Source organism: Phoxinus phoxinus (assembly GCF_949152265.1).
Source record: "Phoxinus phoxinus genome assembly, chromosome: 17".
NCBI lineage: Eukaryota > Metazoa > Chordata > Actinopteri > Cypriniformes > Leuciscidae > Phoxinus > Phoxinus phoxinus.
In genome coordinates this window covers 20,462,852-20,487,075 of record NC_136892.1, presented here as the reverse complement: position 1 = coordinate 20,487,075, position 24,224 = coordinate 20,462,852, and the positions used below count along the sequence as shown (strand labels likewise).

At 38.7% G+C, this 24,224-nt stretch overlaps 1 protein-coding gene across 4 annotated transcripts; it reads left to right on the top strand.

Annotated features, from left to right (window-relative positions):
- Positions 1-63: 63 nt before the first annotated feature.
- rictorb (RPTOR independent companion of MTOR, complex 2b) lies at positions 64-24,032 on the top strand. 4 transcript variants are annotated; one of them, XM_079586237.1, is made up of 39 exons: positions 64-142; positions 269-316; positions 2,681-2,778; positions 5,138-5,202; positions 6,052-6,183; positions 6,569-6,632; positions 7,474-7,600; positions 7,681-7,850; positions 8,077-8,144; positions 8,254-8,321; positions 8,687-8,769; positions 9,219-9,306; positions 9,423-9,513; positions 9,635-9,701; positions 10,006-10,086; positions 10,179-10,279; positions 10,390-10,555; positions 10,636-10,737; positions 11,149-11,195; positions 11,288-11,423; positions 11,623-11,822; positions 11,909-12,035; positions 12,174-12,338; positions 12,635-12,711; positions 13,153-13,231; positions 13,417-13,526; positions 13,626-13,713; positions 13,783-13,875; positions 14,144-14,250; positions 14,978-15,243; positions 16,138-17,173; positions 17,641-17,712; positions 19,184-19,361; positions 19,642-19,726; positions 19,802-20,005; positions 20,227-20,370; positions 20,476-20,599; positions 20,830-20,968; positions 21,241-24,032. In XM_079586237.1, the coding sequence occupies exons 1-39, from the start codon at positions 79-81 to the stop codon at positions 21,313-21,315; spliced, it is 5,235 nt and encodes a 1,744-aa protein (XP_079442363.1). In that variant the 5' UTR covers positions 64-78; the 3' UTR covers positions 21,316-24,032. The 4 variants fall into 4 exon arrangements, with proteins under 4 accessions (XP_079442363.1, XP_079442364.1, XP_079442361.1 ...); XM_079586238.1 differs by lacking the exon at positions 17,641-17,712; XM_079586235.1 differs by having other exon boundaries at positions 66-142; positions 20,227-20,599.
- Positions 24,033-24,224: the final 192 nt, after the last annotated feature.

Here is a 24,224-nt window from a genome sequence, read left to right as displayed (position 1 = left end):
CGGCCGCTAATGATATCAACGCAACAGTCTGCCCAGGTCCGGTTCTCGCGATATTCCTCGAGGTTTCCGGTGTTGTGAATGTGTCTGGAAAAGATGGCGGTCAGCATCCGAGGCCGTCCTATCCGAAGTATACGGATGCGAGGTGAGATTAAACAGACTCCTCTCGGCCGCTTGACAGATGCTTCAGGATAATATGATGCAGTCTTCGTCAGCTACACTTTCCCCAAGCGTCCTTTTCTCAATGTCTAATTTTGTTTTACATAAACAGGTCGGAATGACAGTGGGGAGGAAAATGTACCGCTCGATCTCACAAGAGGTAAGTCAAATGAACCTTGTGAACTGCCCACCTAGACAGCATTTCTGGGCATCATAGGCTTGTTTGGAGTGTCAGCCTCGCGCGTCCCAAACCCGCCTATGATGCCCCAAAATGCTTGCGGTACTAGGGTTTGAGACATAGCCTTAAACCAAGACAACAGCATCACACACATCCATATCCATGCTCATATAGGTATAAAATACTTAAATACAGAGAAAAACAGATGGTGTTAGAGTTTTTTTTTAATGTTTTTATTATTATATAAAGAATGCATGATATGTGAATATCATGCATCTCTTTTTCATGTCCAACATAGCAGGGCTGTAGGGTCCAAAGACTGTAGAAAGCAAAACACAGTGCTGCAGAAAGCATGCAAAACTCACTTTTAGATTGTTTAAAAGAAATCATACGTAAGCTGACGTCAGATATATTGCAATAATTCTAACAATGGGAATGCGTCTAAACCATTTATTATTATCTAAGTTAATGTTAATATCAGCATGTATTAATGCATTATTAAAATCAAAAGTTGTATGTTGATAATATAATTTAATGGACTTGAGATGACATGCGCTAACAACAAGGAACAGTTCTATTTTTATTAATTAACATAAAAAAAGATTAAATAAATATTCTAACAAAGGTATTGCTGTTAGTTAATGCATATGTATTGTTAACTAAATGGATCTTGTTGTATATTCTTACCTTTTAATTAATTCATTCCGGTGAAGTAATTCAGAAATAATTCAGATCTTGATAGATCAGACTGCTTCTGGTTTCTCACCGTACAGCTCAACAGACATATCAAAATCTTGCCACAGCTTGATGTCCATATTGGTTTTTTTTTATATTTCTTGTGCACGCAATATCTTAGTTTTTTTTTAGTAATAAGATTGTTATGGGTCTGTTTTATACAGTGTGTCTATTTCAAAGCACCATTGTTTGGGTTAAAATTTTGAATGGACAAAATGTATACTGTATATGTTTTAAAGAGTATTACTAATATATACCAAACTAACGTTGGTATTACTTGGTATTTGAGTGTTTTTGTGGGGGATAGTAGCTCATTAGCTGTTGCTGCACATGATTGTGTGCTGTCTTTGCTGATAGGTTTACCCTGAGGCTGTTTTTCCCATATGACCTCTGTGTGTAAGGCCTTTTCTGGATGAAGCCCCGCTTCCGGGGATAAGTTGTTATTGCTATGCTGGCTAGATTTTTTTTTTAACTTGGAAAAAGGTTGCCTCAGTTTCTGAGCTGAATCGAACAGTATTAATCCAGTTGTCGTATTCCAGCAACGCTGCACTGTCTGTTGGTTTCCATCATGAATTCCTGCTGACATTCACTACTGTTGACAAGTTTGGTGCTGATTGTTTTGTTGGTTTTTAAAGTAGTCTATTATATGCTCTCTCCAGGGCTGCATTTATTTTATCCAATTTACAGTAAAAACAGTAAAATTGTGAAATAATTTTTTTTTTTGTCTGATTTTGTCAGCAGCATTTACTACAATTTCAATGCTGCTTAATATTTTTTCAGGGTTCTTTGATGAATATTAAGTCCAAAATTCAAAAAGGAGTTAATTTATTTGAAATAGAAATATTTTTGTAACTTATAAATATCTTTACTGTGACTTTTGATCAATTTAATGCCTCCTTGCTGAATTAGAAGGTGGTGTACCTGCATTTAGACAAGACCTGATCTTCACTGTTTTTGGCAACAGGGAGCGTCTCTGTGGTTGGCGATTTTTGTTTTGTTTCGGCACAGATGACTGAACATATATCCTGTGTGACTGCTGGGGAAAATAAGTCGTAAAAACAAATTTTGCATTAGGGCATAGTTTAGATTTTTGTGAAAAACAAAAAAATAGAAATATTAAGAGTGAGACTGAAATATTTGAATTCTCACACTTGCTCTGAATTGGTCAGTCTTCTTTTTAGATATTCCTGTGACAAATTGATCCAATCCTGGTATTATATTAGCTACATAGTTTGTTCTATCCAGTAGAACTGCAGTTTGGTGGACATTTCACTGGATCTTGATGCATATTACAAGACCTTACAAAACTGAGCAGAGGGTGTTATTTATGTAAAGCTGTTCATTTGTGAGATGTTTGTATTGTAACGTGCTTGTCTGGTTATTGTTTGAATCTTATATGCTTTTGTGTGCTTTCTCTAATGTTACTATACAGTGTTTGATAATCATCCCAAAAAGCACTTCTCTGCTACCTGCATTTGTAGCACACCAATAGTGGAAGTGGTGTGGATTACTTCGATCTTGCTGTTCCAGGCAGAACGTAATGTCTCTGTTCCCATCTCAGTCTTCCTGATGACCTCACAACTCACAGCTCTTGTCATCTTTTTCTTCTAGACCCTTCTGAGAACATGCGAGAGATCCTCCAGAATGTGGCCAAACAGCAGGGAGTCTCGAATATGCGTAAACTTGGCCACCTGAACAACTTCATCAAGGTTTGTCATCTCAAAAGTGGATTGAGTAATTTCAGTGGAACTGGGTAATTTCAGGGAGTGCTGGGATAAATGTTGTTAAAGTCACAATGAATTCAAAATGAAAATATATATTTTTTGCAGTGTTTATTGTATATGATATTCTCTTCATGACAAATGCCTTGACGGAGGGTGGGACTAAATATCTTCCACAACTGACTGCAAACTGGCATTCAGATCTGCCTCAATTTAGTTAGCAACTTCCTACGGTCCAATCAATTCCCGAAGGATGAAATCCAGTCCCGCCCTAACATTTATTTTCTCATCGCAGAAGCCGTTTCACAATAGGGAAGAGAAGACTATCGCAACTTTCGTTTCACGCTGACTTTAACTGCCTAAATCCCAACTTATCAGACTGTTTTCTCACTCTGATACTGCAGGACATGCGTTGTAGGGATATGAAAACTACATATGACTGTTTTTTTTAGGTTTAGTTCACTATCATTAAAAGGGATGGTTCACCCAAAATGAAAATTATGTCTCATTTATTCACCCTCATGTCATTCCTAGCCTTTGTCTTTCTTCTTTAGAACATAAAGAAGATATTTTGAAGAATGCTGGTGACTTAAAAGTTCAAATTAACTTGTCAGTTTTTGAAAAAACTAGTTGAAAATCTATCCCTAATGCATAGCAGCCTCTCCAATCTGGTACATCTGTTTAGTATTACAACACTGGAGTCCTGTATGTGAATACTTACCGGTGTTTGGTGAAATGGAGTAAACGGAGTACTTTATGGCTTCCGACAGTCGAGTCCTGGGGGCTTTTCTGCCCCACGCTTACAGGATCTGGCCTAAAATAAAAGGATCGGAGCAGACCTGAGCAATTAACCAAATTTCAGATGCTCTCAAAGCCTCAGATTACTGCAGTGCAGTGCTGTATCTGGATCAGTTTTGCATTTGAACATAAACAGGGGAAGGGCAACAGCACACACATGATCTTTTCCTGATCTTTCAAGTTGCGATATTCTGATGCTTGCCAGCTGCACAGAACCAGTACAAGACTGAAGGTGTGAGGTGCTTGCCAGTCTAATAGTGGGCTTAAAGGATTAGTTCACTTTCAAATAAAAAAATCCTGATAATTTTCTCACCCCCATGTCATCCAAGATGTCCATGTCTTTCTTTCTTCAGTCGAAAAGAAATTTAGGTTTTTGAGGAAAACATTCCAGGATTTTTCTCCATATAATGGACTTCAATGGCAACCAACGGTTTGAAGGTCCAAATGTCACAATCATAAGCCTCAATGCAGCTTCAAAGGCTCGACACGATCCCAGTCGAGAAATAAGGGTCTTATCTATCGTAAAAGATTGGTCACTTTCTAAAACAAAAATTAAATGATATACTTTTTAACCACAAATGCCCGTCTTGTACCATCTCTGAGATGCGCCATGCATTACGTTGGAAAGGTCACGCGAGACATCATTAAACATCCAGGATATGCACACGTAAGGACCATTTTAAACAATAAACTGACACAAATACATATAAATATGTGTCATTCAACATACAATAACTTTGAACGGTTCTCCTTCAAACTTCCGACTACATCACACGTGACCTTTTCAATGTGATGACGTAATGTGTGGCGCATCTCAGAGATGGTACAAGACAGGCATTTGTGGTTAAAAAGTATGTAATTTCTTTTTTTTCTTAAATTATTTCTCGACTGGGATCGTGTCGAGCCTTTGAAGCTGCATTGAGACTGACATTTGGACCTTCAAACCGTTGGTTGCCATTGAAGTCCACTATATGGAGAAAAATCTTGGAATGTTTGCCTCAAAAAAAAAAATTCGACTGAAGAAAGAAAGACATGGACATCTTGGATGACATGGGGGTGAGTAAATTATAAGGATTCTTTTTATTTGAAAGTGAACTACTCCTTTAAGAAGAGACAGGAACACTTCTGATGGCTCTTTGGCATAACTATTACTATTACATGTCATGTGGTTTTTGCCATCCCATTTGTTATTTTGTTTCTAATTGAACTGTCACAGGCGTCAATCACTACCCACCCCCGCATATTTGGTAACCTTTACAGGAAATCTCTGTTCATATTTCCTGATTCAGCGTTGTCATAATTCAGCAGGCGATCATGAGCTCCTTCAGTCTGGCAGGTTTTATCATGTCAACAATGCTATCAGTTGTATAAATCACCTGTGGATGAAAAAAAAACACTGTTTGAGCATGAGCTTGTTTTTTCTCTGTGTGAAATACCCTGCAGTGTTCCAGCAATTATTTGCATACTTGAGTACAAGTAGATTTATCAATGTCTCAATTTGTTGCCAAGCAAAATAAATGCTAAGTGCTTGTTTGTGTCTCCAATACAGCTGCTCTGCAATGTCGGGCACGCCGAGGAAAAGTTTGGCTTTACCTTTGAAGAAATTATCATATGGTGAGTCATATGATAGGATCAAAGGTGTGGCGTTGATCTGATCTGAGTGAAGGGGGGGGTTTGTTTAGTTTTTCTCAGTTATTTATTTATTTATTTTATTATTTAAATTTAAAAAACAACTGCCATTTAAAGTTTTTATTTTTTTATTTTTTTAAGAAATATATATTTTTATTCAGCAAAGATGCAATAAATTGATCAAAAGTGACATTAAATATATTTCTGTTACAAAAGATTTCTAAATAAATTCGGTTCTTTTGAACTTTAAAAAAAGTACATCACAGTTTCCACAAAAATATTTAGCAGCACATCTGTTTTTTTAAAATAGATAATAATAAGAAAAGTTTCTTGAGCAGCAAATCAGCATCATGTGACACTGAAGACTGGAGTAATGGCTGCTGAAAATTCTACTTTACCATCACAGGAATAAATTGCACCTAAAAATATATTCAAATATAAGTGTTATTTTAATTGGAATTATATTTCAGAATATTACTGTTTAAACTAATAAATACAGGCTTGATGAGCATGAGACCTCTTTCAAAAAATCCCCCGTGTGTCCTGGCGTCTGGACTGGTAGCGCATTAAAATCAACCATATTTATTTTCTTCATAAACGTTCCTGTGCATGATTAATCAGAGGATGCTAGATTTGTTTATGTAACGTTTCATTTAAATGAAATGACTTTTTCCTCCTCTGTAATAACACATGTGAGTCACCAAGTCTGCCTGAGCAGAATATTAAATATATAAAACATTATTTCTCAGTGAATGATACGTTTTACTCTGAAATATGTGACATTACTCCAGTTTAAATGCAGTCTTGATGTGGTCTCTTCTGTTTCTTTGACAGCCTCAGGTTGGCTCTGCTCAATGAGGCTAAGGAGGTGCGGGCAGCTGGCTTGCGTTCTCTCCGCTACCTCATCAGAGACAGTAATATCCTTCAGAAAGTACTGCGTCTCCAGGTGGATTACTTGATTGCCAGGTCTGTATGACGTGTTTTCATAGCACTGTGCACAGGCCAGTCATTTGAGCAGTTTAGTTCAAGTCTGAGCTAGGTATTGTGGGATAAGGGCTAACTGTTTCCATCAAAAACAAGACTTGATGTTAATGTATGGTGAGTTGTGGATCATCTCTTGTTAGTTTCCCATTCTGTGTGTGTGAGAGAGAGGAGTTCATGTGAAGAGCTAGTCGCATCCGGTTAAGGTCATTTTGAAGCGTTGTGTGCTGTTTCCTCTGTATCCCGCTGTCTCTCTGTCCTGTCTGAACATCCAGCATGTCAGATCTTGAGTAGGAAAAGGATGTGATTAGGGTTCGAGGTGCATTTCACTGTTGACTGGTTAGCGTAATGTTGACCTTTTAACCTGCAGGTGCATTGACATCCAGCAGAGTAACGAGGTGGAACGCACACAAGCTCTCAGATTGGTGAGAAAGGTGAGATCTGAACACTTCTTGATGTTTAGTTGCGTTCACTCCATAATGAAAAAAGGAAACCCATCCCCCTTTCTTTTTTTTCTTTTTTTTTTTACACTGAATTGACCCTTCGTAAGGAGCTTGATTGACAGGTGATCTGACCAATCATACTTCGCCATCCGCCATTTTTGTCGGACAAAGCAGTCAGGAGAGTTAGTAGATTAACATGGGAGGATTTGAACTTGAGAAGCGGAGAGTACTGACGTCTTTTCGCGGTTAAAACGACATTCCTTATGTTCATTCATGTTTATTTGATGCAATAAATGAACTAGAAGGAAGAGATGATCGGTTCACGAGCAGCTTTAACTGAGGCTCTACAGCGATCTGACAGACACATTAAAGAGCAACAAAACTGTATTTATTGTTTAAATGTATTAAAAAAATTACCAAATTTGAAACGTGAGACTTTGTTTAATACGTTTAATATCAAAAGTAACCGAAAAGTAACCTGGTCTGTCCTGTACTGTCAGCGTGTTATCAGTCTCCTCTGCTCCACGATGTATTTCTCACTGCATGAGAACATGGTGGGGCATGAGAGCGGCGTAGCTTGTCGAGCATAGCGACAGTAACTAAGGAGGGCGGGCCTTTGCGAACGGTCGGGTCAATTGATATTTGATTTACCATCTGAATTAAACCTGTTTGAATCAAAACCTTCTGAATCAGAATAGTTGCATTGTTCCACTCAAACAAAAATTATCCAAATTGTGATCTCACAATGTACACTCGCCCATTTGTTTAACGACGTACAGTGTGTTGTTTTTGTCATTGATGGAAGTATCTGTGTTTTACAACGATTTTCCAGATGATCACTGTGAACGCCCTGCTCTTCCCAAGCTCAGTCGCAAACTCTCTCATTGCCGTGGGCAATGATGGACCGCAGGAGCGGGACCGTATGGTACGGGCCTGCATCGCCATTATCTGTGAACTTGGTGGGTTCGCACACTCTGTAATGTATCAATCTGTGAACGCAGATGTTTGACCTCACGCATGTCCATGTTTGTGCGTGCAGCACTGGAGAACCCTGAGATTGTGGCCAAGAGGGGCGGTCTCAGCACCATCCTGAAGAATGTAATCGACTGTCAGCTCAGTCGAATCAATGAGGCTCTGATCACCACCATCCTGCACCTGCTCAATCACCCACAAACACGGCAATACGTTCGCTCGGATGTGGAGCTAGAGGTATGCAACTGTCTTCAACAATCAACCCATCAGAAATATATATATTTTTTATATAATTGTTTTAATTACTATTCATTTATTACTAATAATTAAATTATATTATTATTACTGTTATATTTTCTTATTCCTTTAGTCTGGTTAATTTGTCTTTACCTTTACGGATAATATGATATGTATGTTTTACATTTTAAAAGGTGTTCAGTAAAGCTTTATTTACTTTTTCCAGCAAATCCTGGCACCTTACACAGACTTTCACTACAGACACAATCCAGACACGCCTGAGAGTCAACTAAAGTGAGTGTGCTGTTTTAAGGTTTTTCATAGTAGAAGTTCCCATTGGAGAGGCAAGCATGCAAGTTTTATTGGCTGCATGTATATAGATGTGTGGGATTTCTCTCTACAGAGAAGACAGGGAGGCTCGATTTCTGGCCAGTAAGATGTCAATTGTTGCTTCACTTCGCTCTTGGTCAGGTAAACATATCTCAATATCTTTCATAGAATATGTCAAACATACAATTAGTTATTGCCAGGGCCCCATTTTTCACATTGTCAATGCTGCCGTTAGTTTAATTAAGAACTATTGAAAATAAATTAATGGAATTTTCATGGGCCCAGTTTTCAATCAATACTCTATAAGGTTATTTGTGTAACAATGCACATCTTAGAATGATGCATCAAAAAAGTTTACCAAAGAAGCCAGCTTATGAGTGCATGAATATTGTAATACATCATGCATCTTTTAAATGGAATTTCCTCATGAGTGCACCTCATTGCAGTAGGAGTTTGTTTATTGCTGCTTAGACTGAACCTGTTGTTTTGTCCCACTGCACCTCCAGGCATCATTAATCTCTGCAAGTCAGGCAACTCTGGAATCCAGTCTCTCATTGGTCTGCTGTGTATACCAAATATGGAAGTGAGGGTATGACAAAGGATATAATTATAAAGCTTGCAGTACACATAGCATGCAAAACAAACAGCCATTTACTTTTATTTCAAAAGCTACAACACTAAATATGGTGCATAATATGTGTTTTTAATATATTAGTGCAAGTAAAGAACACTGTTGGGAGAAATCTTCAATGAATGAGATCAACACATTTTGCTGAAACTTGATGGTTACACAAAGGCTTATTTAGTGTTCTGAGAATTGAATGCATAAAAAAGAATGAGATTAATAAATAAGATTATTTCATAAGTTTTATCACAATTAGATATTTTGATGCCCTATATTATAATATAATGATAGTAATTAAATTACTGGTATTTATTATAACAAAAATAATAATAATAAGCCCTATATGTTATACAATGAGATTACTTAAGACTCATTATGAGGTACTTTATCACAGTCTATCACTCTGTTCTCAGCGAGGTCTGCTGGAAGTGATGTATGATCTATTCAGACTCCCTGTTCCCGTGGTGACACAAGATTTTCTAGAAGCTCTTCTCAGTGTGGGTGAGTGCTACCGCTGTCTGCTTGCACTGATTAACATATTCATTTCCAGACATCAACCACATCTGAAGTCAACTCACATTGACAGAAACAAACAATCTCCTGTGTCCCCTCTTCAGACCCCAGTAGGTTTCAGGACAGCTGGAGACTGTCAGATGGCTTCGTAGCATCAGAAGCAAAAATAATACTTCCACATAGGGCACGCTCCAGGTAAGAGCATTTGGTGGGCTTAACTAACCCTGAAACTGAGCTAGCTAATGAAGCCTCATAGCTTTGTATGTGTGCAACTTCAAAGTTTTGACACGTGTTTGTGTTCTTTGTGTCCACCCAGACCTGATTTGATGGATAACTATCTCGCCTTGCTACTTTCTGCTTTCATCCACTGTGGACTTCTAGAGGTAATATAGCATTTGGAAAGGCACCATCTTTGTGAACGTTCTTGAAGAAAACAGGCTTTTAAAGCAGTAGTCCATTTTATCAGTCGTTATTTATTCACCCTAATGTCTTAACTTAATTTCTGACATGTAACACAAAAGGAGATATTTTGAACAATGTTCATGCTGCTCTTTTCCATGCAATACAAGCATATATAACCAGAGACTGTCAGCCTCCGAAAAGGACTAAACAAAAAACCCTGAAAGTAGTCCATGTTGCACTTTTTGCAAGGCTTCTGAAGTCATAATGTTTTTATTTTTCTTCCAGGGCCTGGTTGAAGTGATCACTAGCAGTGATGATAGCATTTCAGTGCGTGCAACCATCCTCTTAGGGGAACTCCTGCATATGGTATTACTGAAATGAATGAAAGAAACACTAAATACAGCTTAATCTTGTACTATACCTCAAATGACCTTGAGTGATCTTCATTTTATTTTCAGGCAAACACCATTCTCCCTCACTCTCATAGTCACCACCTGCACTGCCTGCCCACACTTATGAACATGGCTGCTTCTTTTGACATTCCTCAGGAGAAAAGACTGTGAGTTAGCTGTCTTGTCCTTCATAGCCAACAGCACAAATAGTACAGTGTCAGAGTTACGTGATTATTATTTCTGCAGTTTGAGGGGGTTGTTTTTGGTTGTTCCTTAGGCGGGCCAGTGCTGCGATCAATTACTTGAAGCGATTTCATGAGAAGAAGAAACGAGGCCCCAAACCCAATAGTCTTTACTTGGACCTAATTATTCGCAAATCGCTGGCTGCCCATTGTAGTCGGGACCAGCACCTCAGGCCCCAGAGAGACATTTTTATCATTAAGGTATGTGCCGGTGACTGGAAGAAAGCAGTTCTTGGATATTTTGGCTTGGATGTGATCTACATATTTGTTGTGTTCTTTAGGACACTGAGGAGGCCCTGATGATGAACCTCAGAGACAGTCAGATACTTAATCATAAACAGAATTTGGACTGGAACTGGGTCCTGATCAGTACCATACTCAAGGTATGAGATTTTGGATTAAAATATTTATTTATTTATTTCTAAATGGACAAATGGCTTGACTTCATGGACTGAATTTTCAGCAGTCATTACTCCATGTCACATGGTTCTTCAGAAATCGTTCTAAAATGTTGCTTTGTGCCCAAGATTTTTTTTTTTTTTAATGAATAGAAAGTACCGCATTTATTTGAAAAAAACATTTTTTGTCTTTACCGTCACATTTGATCATTTAATGCATCTTTGCTGAATAACAAAACGAATTACCGGTACTTTCAACAAAAGAAATCTTACTGACCTCAAATCTTTGAATGGTAGTATATTATATTTTGTCAACTTGGCAAAAAGCATCTCTCACATTTTCTCAATTAAATACAGTGTGGTATCTCTTCTAATTTGTTTCTAATCACGATGCAGTGGCCAAATGTCAACCTTCGAAACAACAAAGATGAACAGATGCACAAGTAAGTAGAGTTTAGTTTACTATTCTTAGAAATTTTCTTAGGACTTTTTCGTCCACCATTCATTGCTGTAAATCCTACGTTTTCTTACTCAGGTTTGTACGAAGGCTGCTGTTCTTCTACAAGCCTAGCAGCAAGCTGTATGCTAGCCTGGAGCTGGACCACAGCAAGGCCAGGCAATTAACGGTGGTGGGCTGTCAGTTCATTGAGTTCCTGCTGGAGTCAGATGAAGTGAGAGAAAATTAAGTTACCAAAGAATTGAGCCTATTATCACCCATTATTTACTCACTATCATGTTGTTTCATAACTTTCTTCCTTCCTATTTCTCCTATTGTGTTTCACAGAAGAAAGAATGACATGATGATAGATGACAGTATTTTGAGCTATTCCTCTAACTTAACGTTCATTTTCCACATTGGTGTCTTCTCAGGATGGGCAGGGGTATCTTGAGGACCTGGTAAAGGATATTGTGCAGTGGTTGTCCTCATCCTCTGGGCTAAAACCAGATCGTAGTCTGCAGAGCAACGGCCTCCTCACCACCGTCAGCCAACACTACTTCCTCTTCCTTGGCACCCTCTCAGCCCACCCACAGGGTGTTAAGATGCTTGAGAAGTGCAGTGTCTTCCAATGGTTAGCCTAGAACTTATCAGCAAACTAGGGATATACAATATAAGGAATCTGCCAATGTTAACCTTCTTTTTTCGTCGTTTTGACAGCCTCCTGAACTTGTGCTCCCTGAAGAACCAGGACCATCTTCTCAAGCTGATCATTTCCACACTGGACTACAGCCGGGATGGTTTAGCTCGAGTCATCCTCTCAAAGATCCTCACTGCTGCCACTGACGTAAGAAAAAGACCTACTACCCTTTGAGCGTGTTTGTCTTGGTGCCATACATTTCAACTCGGCTGTGCTTAGCAAAGCATGCTGGTAAAAGCATTCCCCTATGGATCAGTAATATAATTCTTGAACGTTTTGGCACAGAACTGCAGGCTGTACGCCACCAAGCATCTGCGGGTGTTACTCCGAGCTAACGTAGAGTTCTTCAGCAACTGGGGTATTGAACTGCTGGTGACTCAGCTACATGACCGCAACAAGGCCATCTCGGTGGAGGCTTTGGACATACTCGATGAGGCCTGTGAGGACAAGGTGAAGTCTATTTACCCATAAGGGCATAAGGGAGAGATGTTCAACTTGGCAGAAAATTGTTTAGCTGAGGCTGATCTAGGTAAAATGATAAAACATGTATTGATGTTGGAGAGACTTGTGTGATTTGATTGGGCTGTGCCGGTGTAGCTTTGCTCCAGAAATCTGTCATGAAGATCTGTAAACAGTTAGCATATACAACAAGTTCTGTGCCAGAATATCAATGATGGACCGTTATATCATGGCTTGTGAATACATGCCTATTTTCATGCTGTTTTCTCATGATCGTGTTGTCTTAGGCAAACTTACACGCTCTGATTCAGATGAAGCCCGCACTAACTCACCTGGGAGACAAGGGTGTGCTGTTGCTGCTACGGTAAAGCTCAGATATTCCCTGTATAACTACACTATATAACCCAGAGGTCTGACTTTAAAGGTGCACTACATATTTGTTCCACATAAAATATGTACACCTAAATTGTTAGCATTTTTTCAGAAAAGTATGTAAAATTATGTGCTCTCAGATGAAGACATGAGTCTTTGTGTCTTAGAAAAAAACACATGATCCTTCAGAAATCATCAGTCTTCAGTAATCTGTATCTCAAATATACCATCTTTGACCAAACACAGAGATTTTAAAGATTTCCTGAAAATAGCATTGGTCAATGCATTATTGAATTGTTCCACTTTAATCTTTTGAAGCACATTGTGTATAAAAATGTATGTTTAATTGGCTTACAGTAATATTGAAAAGGGTCTATTTTGCATAAGAAACTAACTGCTTCTTTTCATGTGATGATGTGGCATCCATTTCCAGGTTCTTGTCCATTCCAAAAGGGTTCTCCTATCTAAATGAAAGGGGATATGTCACTAAACAGCTGGAAAAGTGGCAGAAGGTACTGTATCTTTACCATTGTTTTGCACTATTAAAAGTGTTGGATTGTTAGATACACCAAAAAATGATATTCTACATGTTATTTATTATTTGTCCATAGATTTGTAGTGTACTTGAATTAGAATAAAGTATTCAAACTCAAACTTACTTTAACCATTCTGTCAAACTACTTTTGTTCCCCTGAAGGAATACAACCTCAAGTATGTGGACCTCATAGAGGAACAGCTAAATGAAGCACTCACTACTTACCGTAAACCAGTGGATGGGGATAACTATGTGCGACGGAGCAACCAAAGGTTTCCTGGGAACTTTATCTTTTTTAATTTCAGTAGTTCATATCATGATTTAAAATGTCATCCATATCTTCTTCAGCCTCTAATACATTTTTCTTACAGGTTACAAAGACCAAATGTTTTTCTTCCTGTGCATTTGTATGGGCAACTTGTACATGATAAGACAGGCTGTCATTTGCTGGAAGCTCAGGTATGTGGTTTTTTTTTAAATAATTTATTGACACATTTCTTCATATAATGCCTTTTCTCTCTCTGACAGAATGTAGTTTCAGATCTGAGCTACACAGTGCGCTGCCCAGCTCTGGACAAATGGGAGGGCATCAAACAGCTTAAAGCTGCTCTTTGGGCCCTGGTGAGCTGCTGTGTGTGTATGTGTGGTCCTGGTAAACCCTACATTGTGTGGACCAAATGTAAAAAAATAAATGTATAATTTACAAAAAAATCATTACGTCTATGGAAAGTCCCCATAAAGCATGGAAACCCAACGTGTGTGTGAGGTTTTGGTATTTGTCTTGTGAGAATAAGACATGTTGAAGCTTGTTTTCACTACTGTCTTTGTAGTAATAATTGTCAATTAGTAAATATTATTTAAAGTCTAAACTCACTCTGTTTACTTCCAGGGAAACATTGGCACGTCTAACTGGGGACTGAACCTCTTACAGGAAGAGAATGTGATTCCAGATATCGTCGCTCTTGCCCATGACTGTGAGGTTCTGTCTATTAGGGGGTATGTATTCTTGATTACTGGATATGTCTGGCTGCATACTGCCAATAATGGCAAAATTAAGAAATGGCATTAAAGTCAGATGCACAATTGTGGATCTGTGCATCTGATCTAAAATTGCACAGTGTCTTCCAAAAACAGCTCAAAACAAAGGACATTCGGTTTAGCTCCAAGTTTCGTTTTGGGACTATTTGGTTCTGTAATTGCTTGGGAAAAACAAAAAAATAAACAAGTGGAGGAAAAGATGTCTGACAATATAATGCAAACATATTAAATAGCCAATGTTTCTTTTTTAGAAAGTGTTGTATTGGAGTGGAAATGGTGCATTTTTCATTGTATGTGTGGTTCCTGTTATCAGAAGTGAAATATACAAAAAAGACACTGGCATTGCAACATTCTCTTGTTGCTCGCTTGTGATTATGCAATAAAGTGAAGCTATTGCACAGCTTACCAATCTGGGTGAGAGTAGACGTGAGGTGACCGAAAGTTAACAGTGTACCCTTCCACATTTTTCCATAGTTTCAAAATGAACTTCTTAGAAACTATCATGAGAGGGTTTTTTGTGTGGAAGGGGGGGGGGGGGGAGGGGTGACTCATTGAATTGTCATTCTTCCTCCCCTACTATTTGGCAATCTTGCATTTTATTGTTTTTACACACTCTCTAGTCTTTTTGTTTCTTTTTTGCCTTACTCACAATCTTTGCCTCTCTTTTTTTTTTTTTTTTTCTCAGGACGTGTCTTTATGTTCTGGGACTCATTTGTAAAACTAAGCAGGGCTGTGAGCTGCTCAAACTGCAGGGTTGGGATGCAGTCAGACACAATCGCAGACAACTTTGGCCTGTGGTGCCGGATGAGGTTGATCAGCACCAGAACCTACAGCAGCAGCAGCAACAACAGCAACCCCTCATCCACCTGTCTTCAGCGCCCAGCACCCTTAGCCTGAACTCTGAGTCTACCAGTTCTAGACACAACAGCGAGAGTGACTCCACTCAGCCTAGTGAGTGCCGCTCCCATCCACTCATCCATGACTTATAATCTTTAGTGCAACACTGTGTTTTAACCACATTTCAGATGGGCTCCATTTCTGCTTATTTCAAGCCTGTTTATATCATTAGTGTTAGCTTGGAATCCACCTGCATTATGTTGTTGGATTGTGTCTTTAGACATGATTTCATTTTTAGATTTTTATTCATCTTTATTTCAACTATATTGATAGAATAAGTTAGTTCAATGTACCAAAACAGGATAGCACATACCACACATGGTGCTTACTTAGCACCACTAATGCTTTTCAATCATTTGTGCTACAAAATTGCTTCTTCCTTCCTGTTCTTGCCTTACGGGCAAAGTTGTGTCATTTCTTTCACATGCATTATTTCTTTTTTATGCTGACTTTTAGTCTGCTTTTCACTGAATTTGATTGGAAACCTGGTACAGATTAACTGCTCGTGATATGATTTATTTTGTATAAATTATTTTTTGAATGTAGGAGTGATTTACTTCAAATCATTAGTAATATCTTTAAAGACATTCCCAGACTTGTAGGCATCAACAAATTAGTACTCTTCTCAATTGCACTTTCTTATCTTAATATGCCAGATTGAGCTATAAAAGCTTTCTTTTTCTACTTAATGGAAAGGTTGGGCCTGCATTTATACACATTGGTGTTCCAAATACATCTTAGTAAGGCTTAGAAAGCCACAAATCATGATCTACCCTCAAGACTGGGTTTAGATGACTAAGCTCAGTCAGTAATTCTGACTCGCATAGAAACCGGTAAAGGGGATAAACAAACCACACACTATACTTGTGCACACACTGTGAAAATGTATTCAGTGGTTCCTTTAATAAACATCTAAAAGTAAAATTGCCTAAATGACTTACTTTTCAGGCATGTACATCCTGGATGATGATAAGTTGGAAAGTTCTGAGCTTTCAGAGGACCAGCCACTGTACTTCAGGCCCAAACTCCTAAAGGACCGCAGCCCCTTCACCATATTGGCCTCCAGCCGACTTGTCCGAAACCGCTTCCTCATTTCCCTCTCCGGAAAGAAAGTCCGCAGTACCAGTGACCCCAAAGGCACTGGCAGCAGCAGTAAACTCCATGGCGAGACCACGCTAGGAGGCCTCAGGAGGATACGCACAGTCACGGAGCCCTCTATATTCTCTCCAGGTCAGGGAGATGTTTTCAGTCCTGTATTTACCGACGGGCATTTGCCGAAAAGCCCAAGCATTAGTCTGGAGACCTCTTTTGTGGGCAGCAAAACTTCGGACACTCAGGGCAGTACATCTAGTATTGGGGAGCAGGAGGTACGTCAGAACAGAACTGCAGAACGGAGCTCAGGGGTTGGAGATACCCAACGAGAGCAGACCAGTCGGGAAAGGCTGGCCGGTGATGGCTCAACCTCTGGGGGTGGGTCCCAGTTTAAAAGCCGTAGCCAGAGTTTCAACACGGACACGACCACCAGCGGCATCAGCTCCATGAGTTCCAGCCCATCCCGAGAGACTGTGGGTGGCGTGGACTCGTCCACCATTGACACGGACTGCGTTAGCCTCAATACGGTCATTAGCACTCAAACTATCAAAACACTTAACTCTCTCACGCCCCAGTCTAACCACCTGCCCCTATCCAAATCAAACTCAGTACTGCTGATGCCCCCAGGTTCTTCTCATACTTTACCCCGCAGGGCTCAGTCTCTTAAATCGCCCTCTGTCACGACCATCTCAAGCCTGACTGACTGTAGCTTCATGTACACCAGCCCTCGGGATGCACTAGGCTACGCTACCCTCAAACGATTGCAGCAACAGCGCATCCATCCTTCACTTTCTCATAGCGAGGCGCTCTCCTCGCCTGCCAAAGACGTGCTCTTCACTGATGCCATCACCATGAAAACTGGCAGCCTGGACTCCAGACTCACACCACGCAGGTAAAGCAGATGGACCCTGAGATGTTGCGAATCTTTTCCCCTTTCCTGTCTTTACGTCACCTTTCTTTTACTGTTTCTTTTGCTTACAATTTTAGACTTTACACCACTTATGTGACACAACATTCACAGAATTCATCCACAGACGTTATCGTCCTGCTCCAAAGTTTCTAGGTTTGATGACTCGAAAATTTCTCCGAAAAATCATTAGGACTAAAGATATGACAGCGGAAGTTTATATTGTTCCTTTTTGTGATGCGGCTGTGAAGGATATCAGACTGATAGGATCATAATGTTATCAATTCTAGAAATATCTGTGTTAATCAGACAAAAAAATGAGCACTAGAATTCCCCATTAATGTTGTTGTGTTACCATCCATGTAATAGGGAAACGGCACCCCCAAAAGCCCATTTAATATCACTGCTCCCCTCTGGAAATAATGTGATCTGTTTCTGATGGTCCCTCTCAGGTTTACTAAAAAGCACTTCAGATGTCTGGGCCAAGGTTCGAGCAAGCCCCATCGCAGATCACTGCTTCCACGGTGCGTGGACCATCCCAAGCGCTAACGTTCCTCTCTTTCTGTTTGAGCGTCCACTTTTAAGCCTGGTTTATACTCTCCGCACGACGCAAATTATGTCGTCATGGAGTTTGCCAAAGTTGGTTTTGACTTCTCTAGTTCGCGCCGCGTTGTGCATGCCATTTTTTGTAACTTGAGCGAACAGTGCACGCAGCACGTATTCAGCAATGAACAACTCAAGGCAACATTTTCTTGTATTTTTAACATCATATGCTGTTTATACATTACTAAAAGAGTATGTATGGAAGTATATAAGCATTTCAAAGAATATTGCATATGCATTGATGTGAATTCCCTACACTACCTTAAATTTTGTACTTTTTAAGTGATGTGTTAAATATATACCATAGAAATATTTTTACTATTGGATGCTGATTCCAATAATAATCAAAACCTTTTATATGTTTTTATTATTCAGTCCCATTAGAATATTAAAATTGGTTTTGCAAGAGATAATAAACGTATAAATTGCAAAACCCGCTATATGTTCCTTAACATGTTTTTAGAGCTTTTATGCAAAATGTTTTACTTAAATTAAGCTTATATATTTTCTATCTTTAAAATAAAAAATATGAAACGCATATCATTTTATTAATACGTTTCAACATTCCTTCTAAAACAATCTTTAAATCTTTCCAAGAAATGTTTGACAAAAACAAAACCTAGATTGAAGTTTGATTGTTCAGCCAAACTACAACGCTACTTTTTTTGATGGTTTAGAGGATTTTTTTTCTCCAATATGCTCCCTTTCGTTTCAGTGACCGTGTTGACTATAAACCCCTCTGAAGTGCGCATGCAGTCAGTGGATGTTTGCGGTGCGGTGCAAGGCAAAAGTATAAACAAGGCTTTACAATACAAAAACCTAGCCTTTAGCCTTTTTTTCATCGTACTTTGCCCCCTTTTTTCCATTTCACATTAGCACTCCCACAGCCCATACCTTAACCCGATTCTCTTCAACCATGACTCCTCAGTCTTTGAAATGACCTTCCCACAGTAGGACAAATTAAACTCTCTTCATTCCCCATTGATGGTAGTTCTAAAAATACTTTCTAACCTATGCCCTGTCTCCATTGTCGCAGAATTCCCTCAAGTAGTTTGCTGATGTGAACAGACTAGTCGGTCAGACCGATTCCCACACTAGCCGCATTCCTGCATTTGTTCCAAGAAGCATGTAGAAGTTTTTGACCTACAGTACTTGCATGATGCAGCTAATGACAAACAGCTGCTCACTTTCTGAAGTGTGAATGCACTTCTTCACCAACCTGTTCCCACATTGACAAACCTACCAATCATCTGCTAGCAAGACTGCATTTTTGCAGAATCAGTACAAGTAGTTTCCAAAATGTCCAAACCTCCTTTCTCACTGTTCTCTCTGCCAATCTTGTGCTTCTTTCAAATGCTTCTCTCTAATTTCTTCCCTCCTGTATGAGTACAGGTTTCTCAAGGCTCTGAGTTTTGCATCCCTGGATAAAGAGGATCTTCTGAGCCCTATCAGTCAGACCTCCCTGCAGCGCTCCTCCTCAGTGCGCTCCATGGTGTCCAGTGCCACATATGGCAACTCCGATGACTACATTGGCCTTGCTCTGCCAATGGACATCAACAGCATGTTCCAGGTCACTAACTACTCTATGATCCTGTTTACACCTGGTACTAAAATCAATCTGGTTATCCGATCCCATTTTTTCAACTGGGGAAAATTGCTCTTTACACATGCCTATTAAATATGTCTCGGTCGAATGTCTCAAAGTGAAGTCTGCAAGTTCAAGCGTATGGCCATGTGAATCCTTTGACCACACGCAAAAGGTGGATCATCCGAGAAGGATGTTACTATACAAAAATATCTTTTAAACTCGTATCTGAAACTTGCTTCCCTTGTTTTTGGTTGCTACCTAGATTAAAGACATACCATACTTCCAGAAGAGGACGAGTCCACCATCAGAGGACCGATCAGCAAAGTTTTTCTTGGGAGATTCAGATGGTAAAGACATGGTTATGTTGTTTAATCAGCTCCCTTCACTACTCTTTCAGCTACTTAATGCTGTTCTTTTCTCAGGTTCCAGCGAAGGATCCAGGCACTCTGTTCTGCGGTCTCAGCTTAGCATCACAGAGCTGATTGCAGTGAGCCGTGCGGACCAGCATCAGCTGCTGGGTGCAGAGGAGACTGGCCTGCAGGAGCACAATGAGGAGAACTGCCTTTACTGTGCAGGGCTATGTGTGCTTGGCTGCAATTCAAACTCTCCCGCACAAAGCCGAACAGGTAAGCTGCATGTTCCTGTAGTTTATCCAAATTAATTTAGGAAATAGGCAACATCATTTTGGTGCCTCACTAACCCCATATAAGTGGTGACCAGACGTGATTTTACGAGACACGTCCCATTATTCATTGTAATCATGGTCGTCTGGTTACCATATATTAGTAAATAATTTGTTATTTATATGGTTTCCTCGTGTTCTTATACACCCTCAACCCCGTTTTAGACTATCCCGATGCTCCATTCACGGAATGGTCCATACACAACCTGGAAGTCATGCCTCAGTCGAAGTTCTCAGGAGTGTCTGGCTGCAGCGACGCCGTCTCTCAAGGCTCTGTTGGAAGCACACGCAGCACAGAGCTTGTTCTTGGTGAGAAATTCTTGCAAAAGTCAGATGAGAAATTCAATATTAAGCCTTTTGTATTGTACAAGTTGAGTTTATTTTTTTTGTCTGTGCATGCTGTATTTCTACCAGGGGTGAAAAACATTCCAGAGGATGCTCCAGCCTGCCGTGTTCTTCTGAGGAAGGAGGTGCTTCGGCTTGTCATCAACCTGAGCTCCTCAGTGGGGACTAAAGGGAATGAAACTGGACTCCTCACGTAAGGAGACTATTCATTCACAAGGATTTCAGTTTAACAAATGTTTTCCTAATTAATTTCCCAAAAAGGTCGCTGTAACTGTTTGGCTGAACATTTTTTTGATTTGATTCTTTTGATTATTTTCATGAGGCAATGTGAAGTGAAAAATGGGAAGGGAGAGAAAAGTAAAGCTGAGCTTAGTTTTTTTTTTCTTCCCTGTTCTCTGTCAAATGAACTTGTTTACCTCGCAGAATCAAGGAAAAGTTTCCTTATGCGTTTGATGACATCTGCCTGTATTCTGAAGTTTCTTACTTGCTGGGGCATTGCATGTTCAGACTGGCTTCACGACGCTTCATCCAGGAACTCTTCCAAGATGTTCAATTCATTCCGGTAAAGACATTTTTGTCTCAATAGACCAAACAGGATGTTTTTCTGACACTTAACAATCTAGTTTTTAACAATCTAGATTACACAAGTAAGGTGGAAAGGTTCCAGAACCTAGATTCTCTTTCTGTAATAATAATATTTTCTTGGTGATTTTCATTACAAATGGTCTGTCAATCAAAGCTGAAGTGTGTAACTTCTCTTCCAGTAGTGTAAACGGAATTGCTTTTATTCAGTACTGTTTTACTAAGCAGTCATGTAACCTTTTTTATTTGTAGATGTACGAGGAGGCCGAGAGCATTCTGGCAATGCCCAAGAAGTCTACCACCGTAGATCTTCCATCAGAGCCGTGATCCTCGACGTTTTTCAGCCAATTCTCTTCCCCAAGCAGCAAGCTGTCAATCCATTTCCTTGGCCTGACCATGCGCTTAAGATTAATACGCAATAATAACAGATTAGGGCTATGGGACAGACATGGGTGGATGTTTCCACAGAGAGAAAAGGCGGTACGTTAAGTGAACAAACTCTTTTTATCTGAACAAATACACTACACAGATGCTCTGTAGACATCTATATTGGATGTTGTAACCAAAAAAAACATGTGACTGAAGTTATAAACTGTATAGCATTGAACGGAAAGTGAAATGCGCAAATATTTGAACTGAGTGATGCAAATTGTATTTCAAACACAAGCGAGCAAAATCATTCAAGACTCTCCAGGAAGTTTATTAACTTCCCTCAATTCCGTTCAGTCAATATTGCCTTTTTTTTAAGGGCCAATGCGTCTGATTGCACGTACAAAAGCATTTTTTCCCTCAACACTACAACATTCCGGCTGTTTTTCTTTGAAATCCTCTGTTATTAATTCTGGTTGTTTAAAGAATATGAAGAAGTGGCTTTTGCAACTAGGATGAGCAAACACTCTGGTTTAGTCTTGGTGTGATTTGCTATGTAAGACAATCATCGTTAATAATAATGAGCAACTGCCAGTTTTTATTTCCCTTTTGTACTCATGAAAGAGTCGTTCCTGATTATTTGAATCAATTTCTAGAACATAGCAATCCCTGAGTAAATGTATGTAACATGTTTTTGATGGTGTTGTTACACAATCATGCAGTAGTGACTATTGTATTATTGTGTAACTTTGTTAACTGATCTCTGCAACATCATCCAAAAAAAATTCAATTTTAAAACAGTAAGATATTTATTTATTTATTTACTTATTTATTGTTTGGTCCAAGCAGTTTCTCGGTCCTTTTCACGCCATTTTAGCGCATTAGCCAGGATAAAACTCTCTGTATATTAATCATGTCTGACAGTCAATGTAAATGTAGACAATGGGCTCAAAAGAGGATGTTAAAGTGCATTTCACCACTGCTATTTTGAAATTGTATTTCTCTATTTCAAGTTATTCGTGATTAGAAGTAACTTTTTGCAGAGAATTAATAAATCTAAGACTCGCCAAACATATTTCACAAAATTTGTTATGAAAAAATACTTTTGTACTTGATTCTCTCATTGGGATTGCTATTAACGCTTTTTAACTTGAATGTGGTCAGGATATTTTAAACCGATAAGAAATGATTGATGCTGATCTTCAATCCATTGAGAAAATAACATTTGACATGTTCTGCTCAAATTCAAGTGGTCGGCACCCATAAAATACTATGCTTTATTATCATCAATATTTATAACAGAAATTCTTAGTTTTGTGCATTGCCTTTTTGGTTTAATGAGGTAACAAAATGTTGTTTAGGGTTTGGATGCATCTAGTTTAATATTGCATAAAAAAACATGACCAAAAATGGTCAGATCCCCATTTGTAAGTATCAATTGAGGTTCATATTTAAATTATTTCTATGCAATGTGCCTGTTAATTCTATATGCACAATTGACTTATTGATGATAGGACGATCAATTCATTCTCTTGGCTGGACCTTTTTTTATTTAGGCAGCTTTAATTATTTTGCCTTAATTGTATTAGCTTTAACCCTATTATAATGAATGAATTTGCCCTTTTTCTTTTTATATTTATTATAGAAACTAATAAATCTGCCTTTTTCTGCCTTGGATTTTGAATTGAGCATCAGGTTTCAAAATCCATTATTTTTTGTATTGAGTCTGTATTGAGTCTGATATGGCCAGCAATACTAGTAATTGTTACAGCATTTCCTTTTAGGCTTCTGGAGAAAACTTAAGTGCATGAGCATTCTAATCCTATCTGCAGTATAATGGAGAGAAATAAAAGAAATATGAGAGCTGCACTGAGAGCATTGAGTGGTACATATATATGATGCTGTTTAAGCTAAATAATAGGTTTTATACTATAGCCGGACATTAGACAAATATCACTGATAAAACAAGTCACTGATAAAAATATGCTTTCTGAACAAAAAACATCCCCTAATATATTCTGAACTGTTCTCAGAAAAATAATTTCAGCAAAGTCATTAGTATCAGAATGTGTGGTGAAAATATCCAGATTCTTTTCCACTTTTAAATTTTTGTAATTTTCTTGCTGCTTTTTTTTCACCATGTGACCAGAAGCCAGTGTTAAATTGTTTGTAAAAGAATTTTGAATTGGTAATGTACTGGTGTTTATAAAACCTTTGAGATGATAACAAAAGCGCCAGTTATTGCAACAATTTGTGGAACAAGTTTTTCAAGTATTTTAAAGGGGTTGTTTTTGTTTTTTCCATTACTATTAATGCTAAAAGTGTAAAGGAAATGCATATATTTTAAGTGTACATTTGTTCATTGTACAACTAAAATTAATTGCACCTTTCAGTGATTGTTTTCTTTTTCTCTTTTTTTTTAAAGTGCACTCATGATTTTGCAGAGCACTGTATGAAATGTAAGCACCATTTAATAATGAAATTGCAGAGACTGATGCAAGAAGTGTTATTTATATTTGTTTCCTGAGGGGAAAAACATCTAAAACTGTTGTACATATTTACAATATTTCTGTAATTATGAGCTATAATTTAATGTGTTGTGGGGGGCATTTATTGGCCTTGAAAATCTAATGGAAGGGATGCATCTGTGATAAAATGAACCTTGATTTTCTTGACTACGTCTTTCATTTATGTTGCTTTGTGTTCCTCCTGAGGTTTTTATCAATCCAAATCAGTAAGCATAAATAAAAAAAATTATAGGCTATACACATTTGCAGAATTCCACAGAAAAGTGTCTGGGGCTTTCCACAGAACTGCCGGTCATTGTATCTCTCTTGGCCGTTTTTATTTTTTTTATAAATCTACTT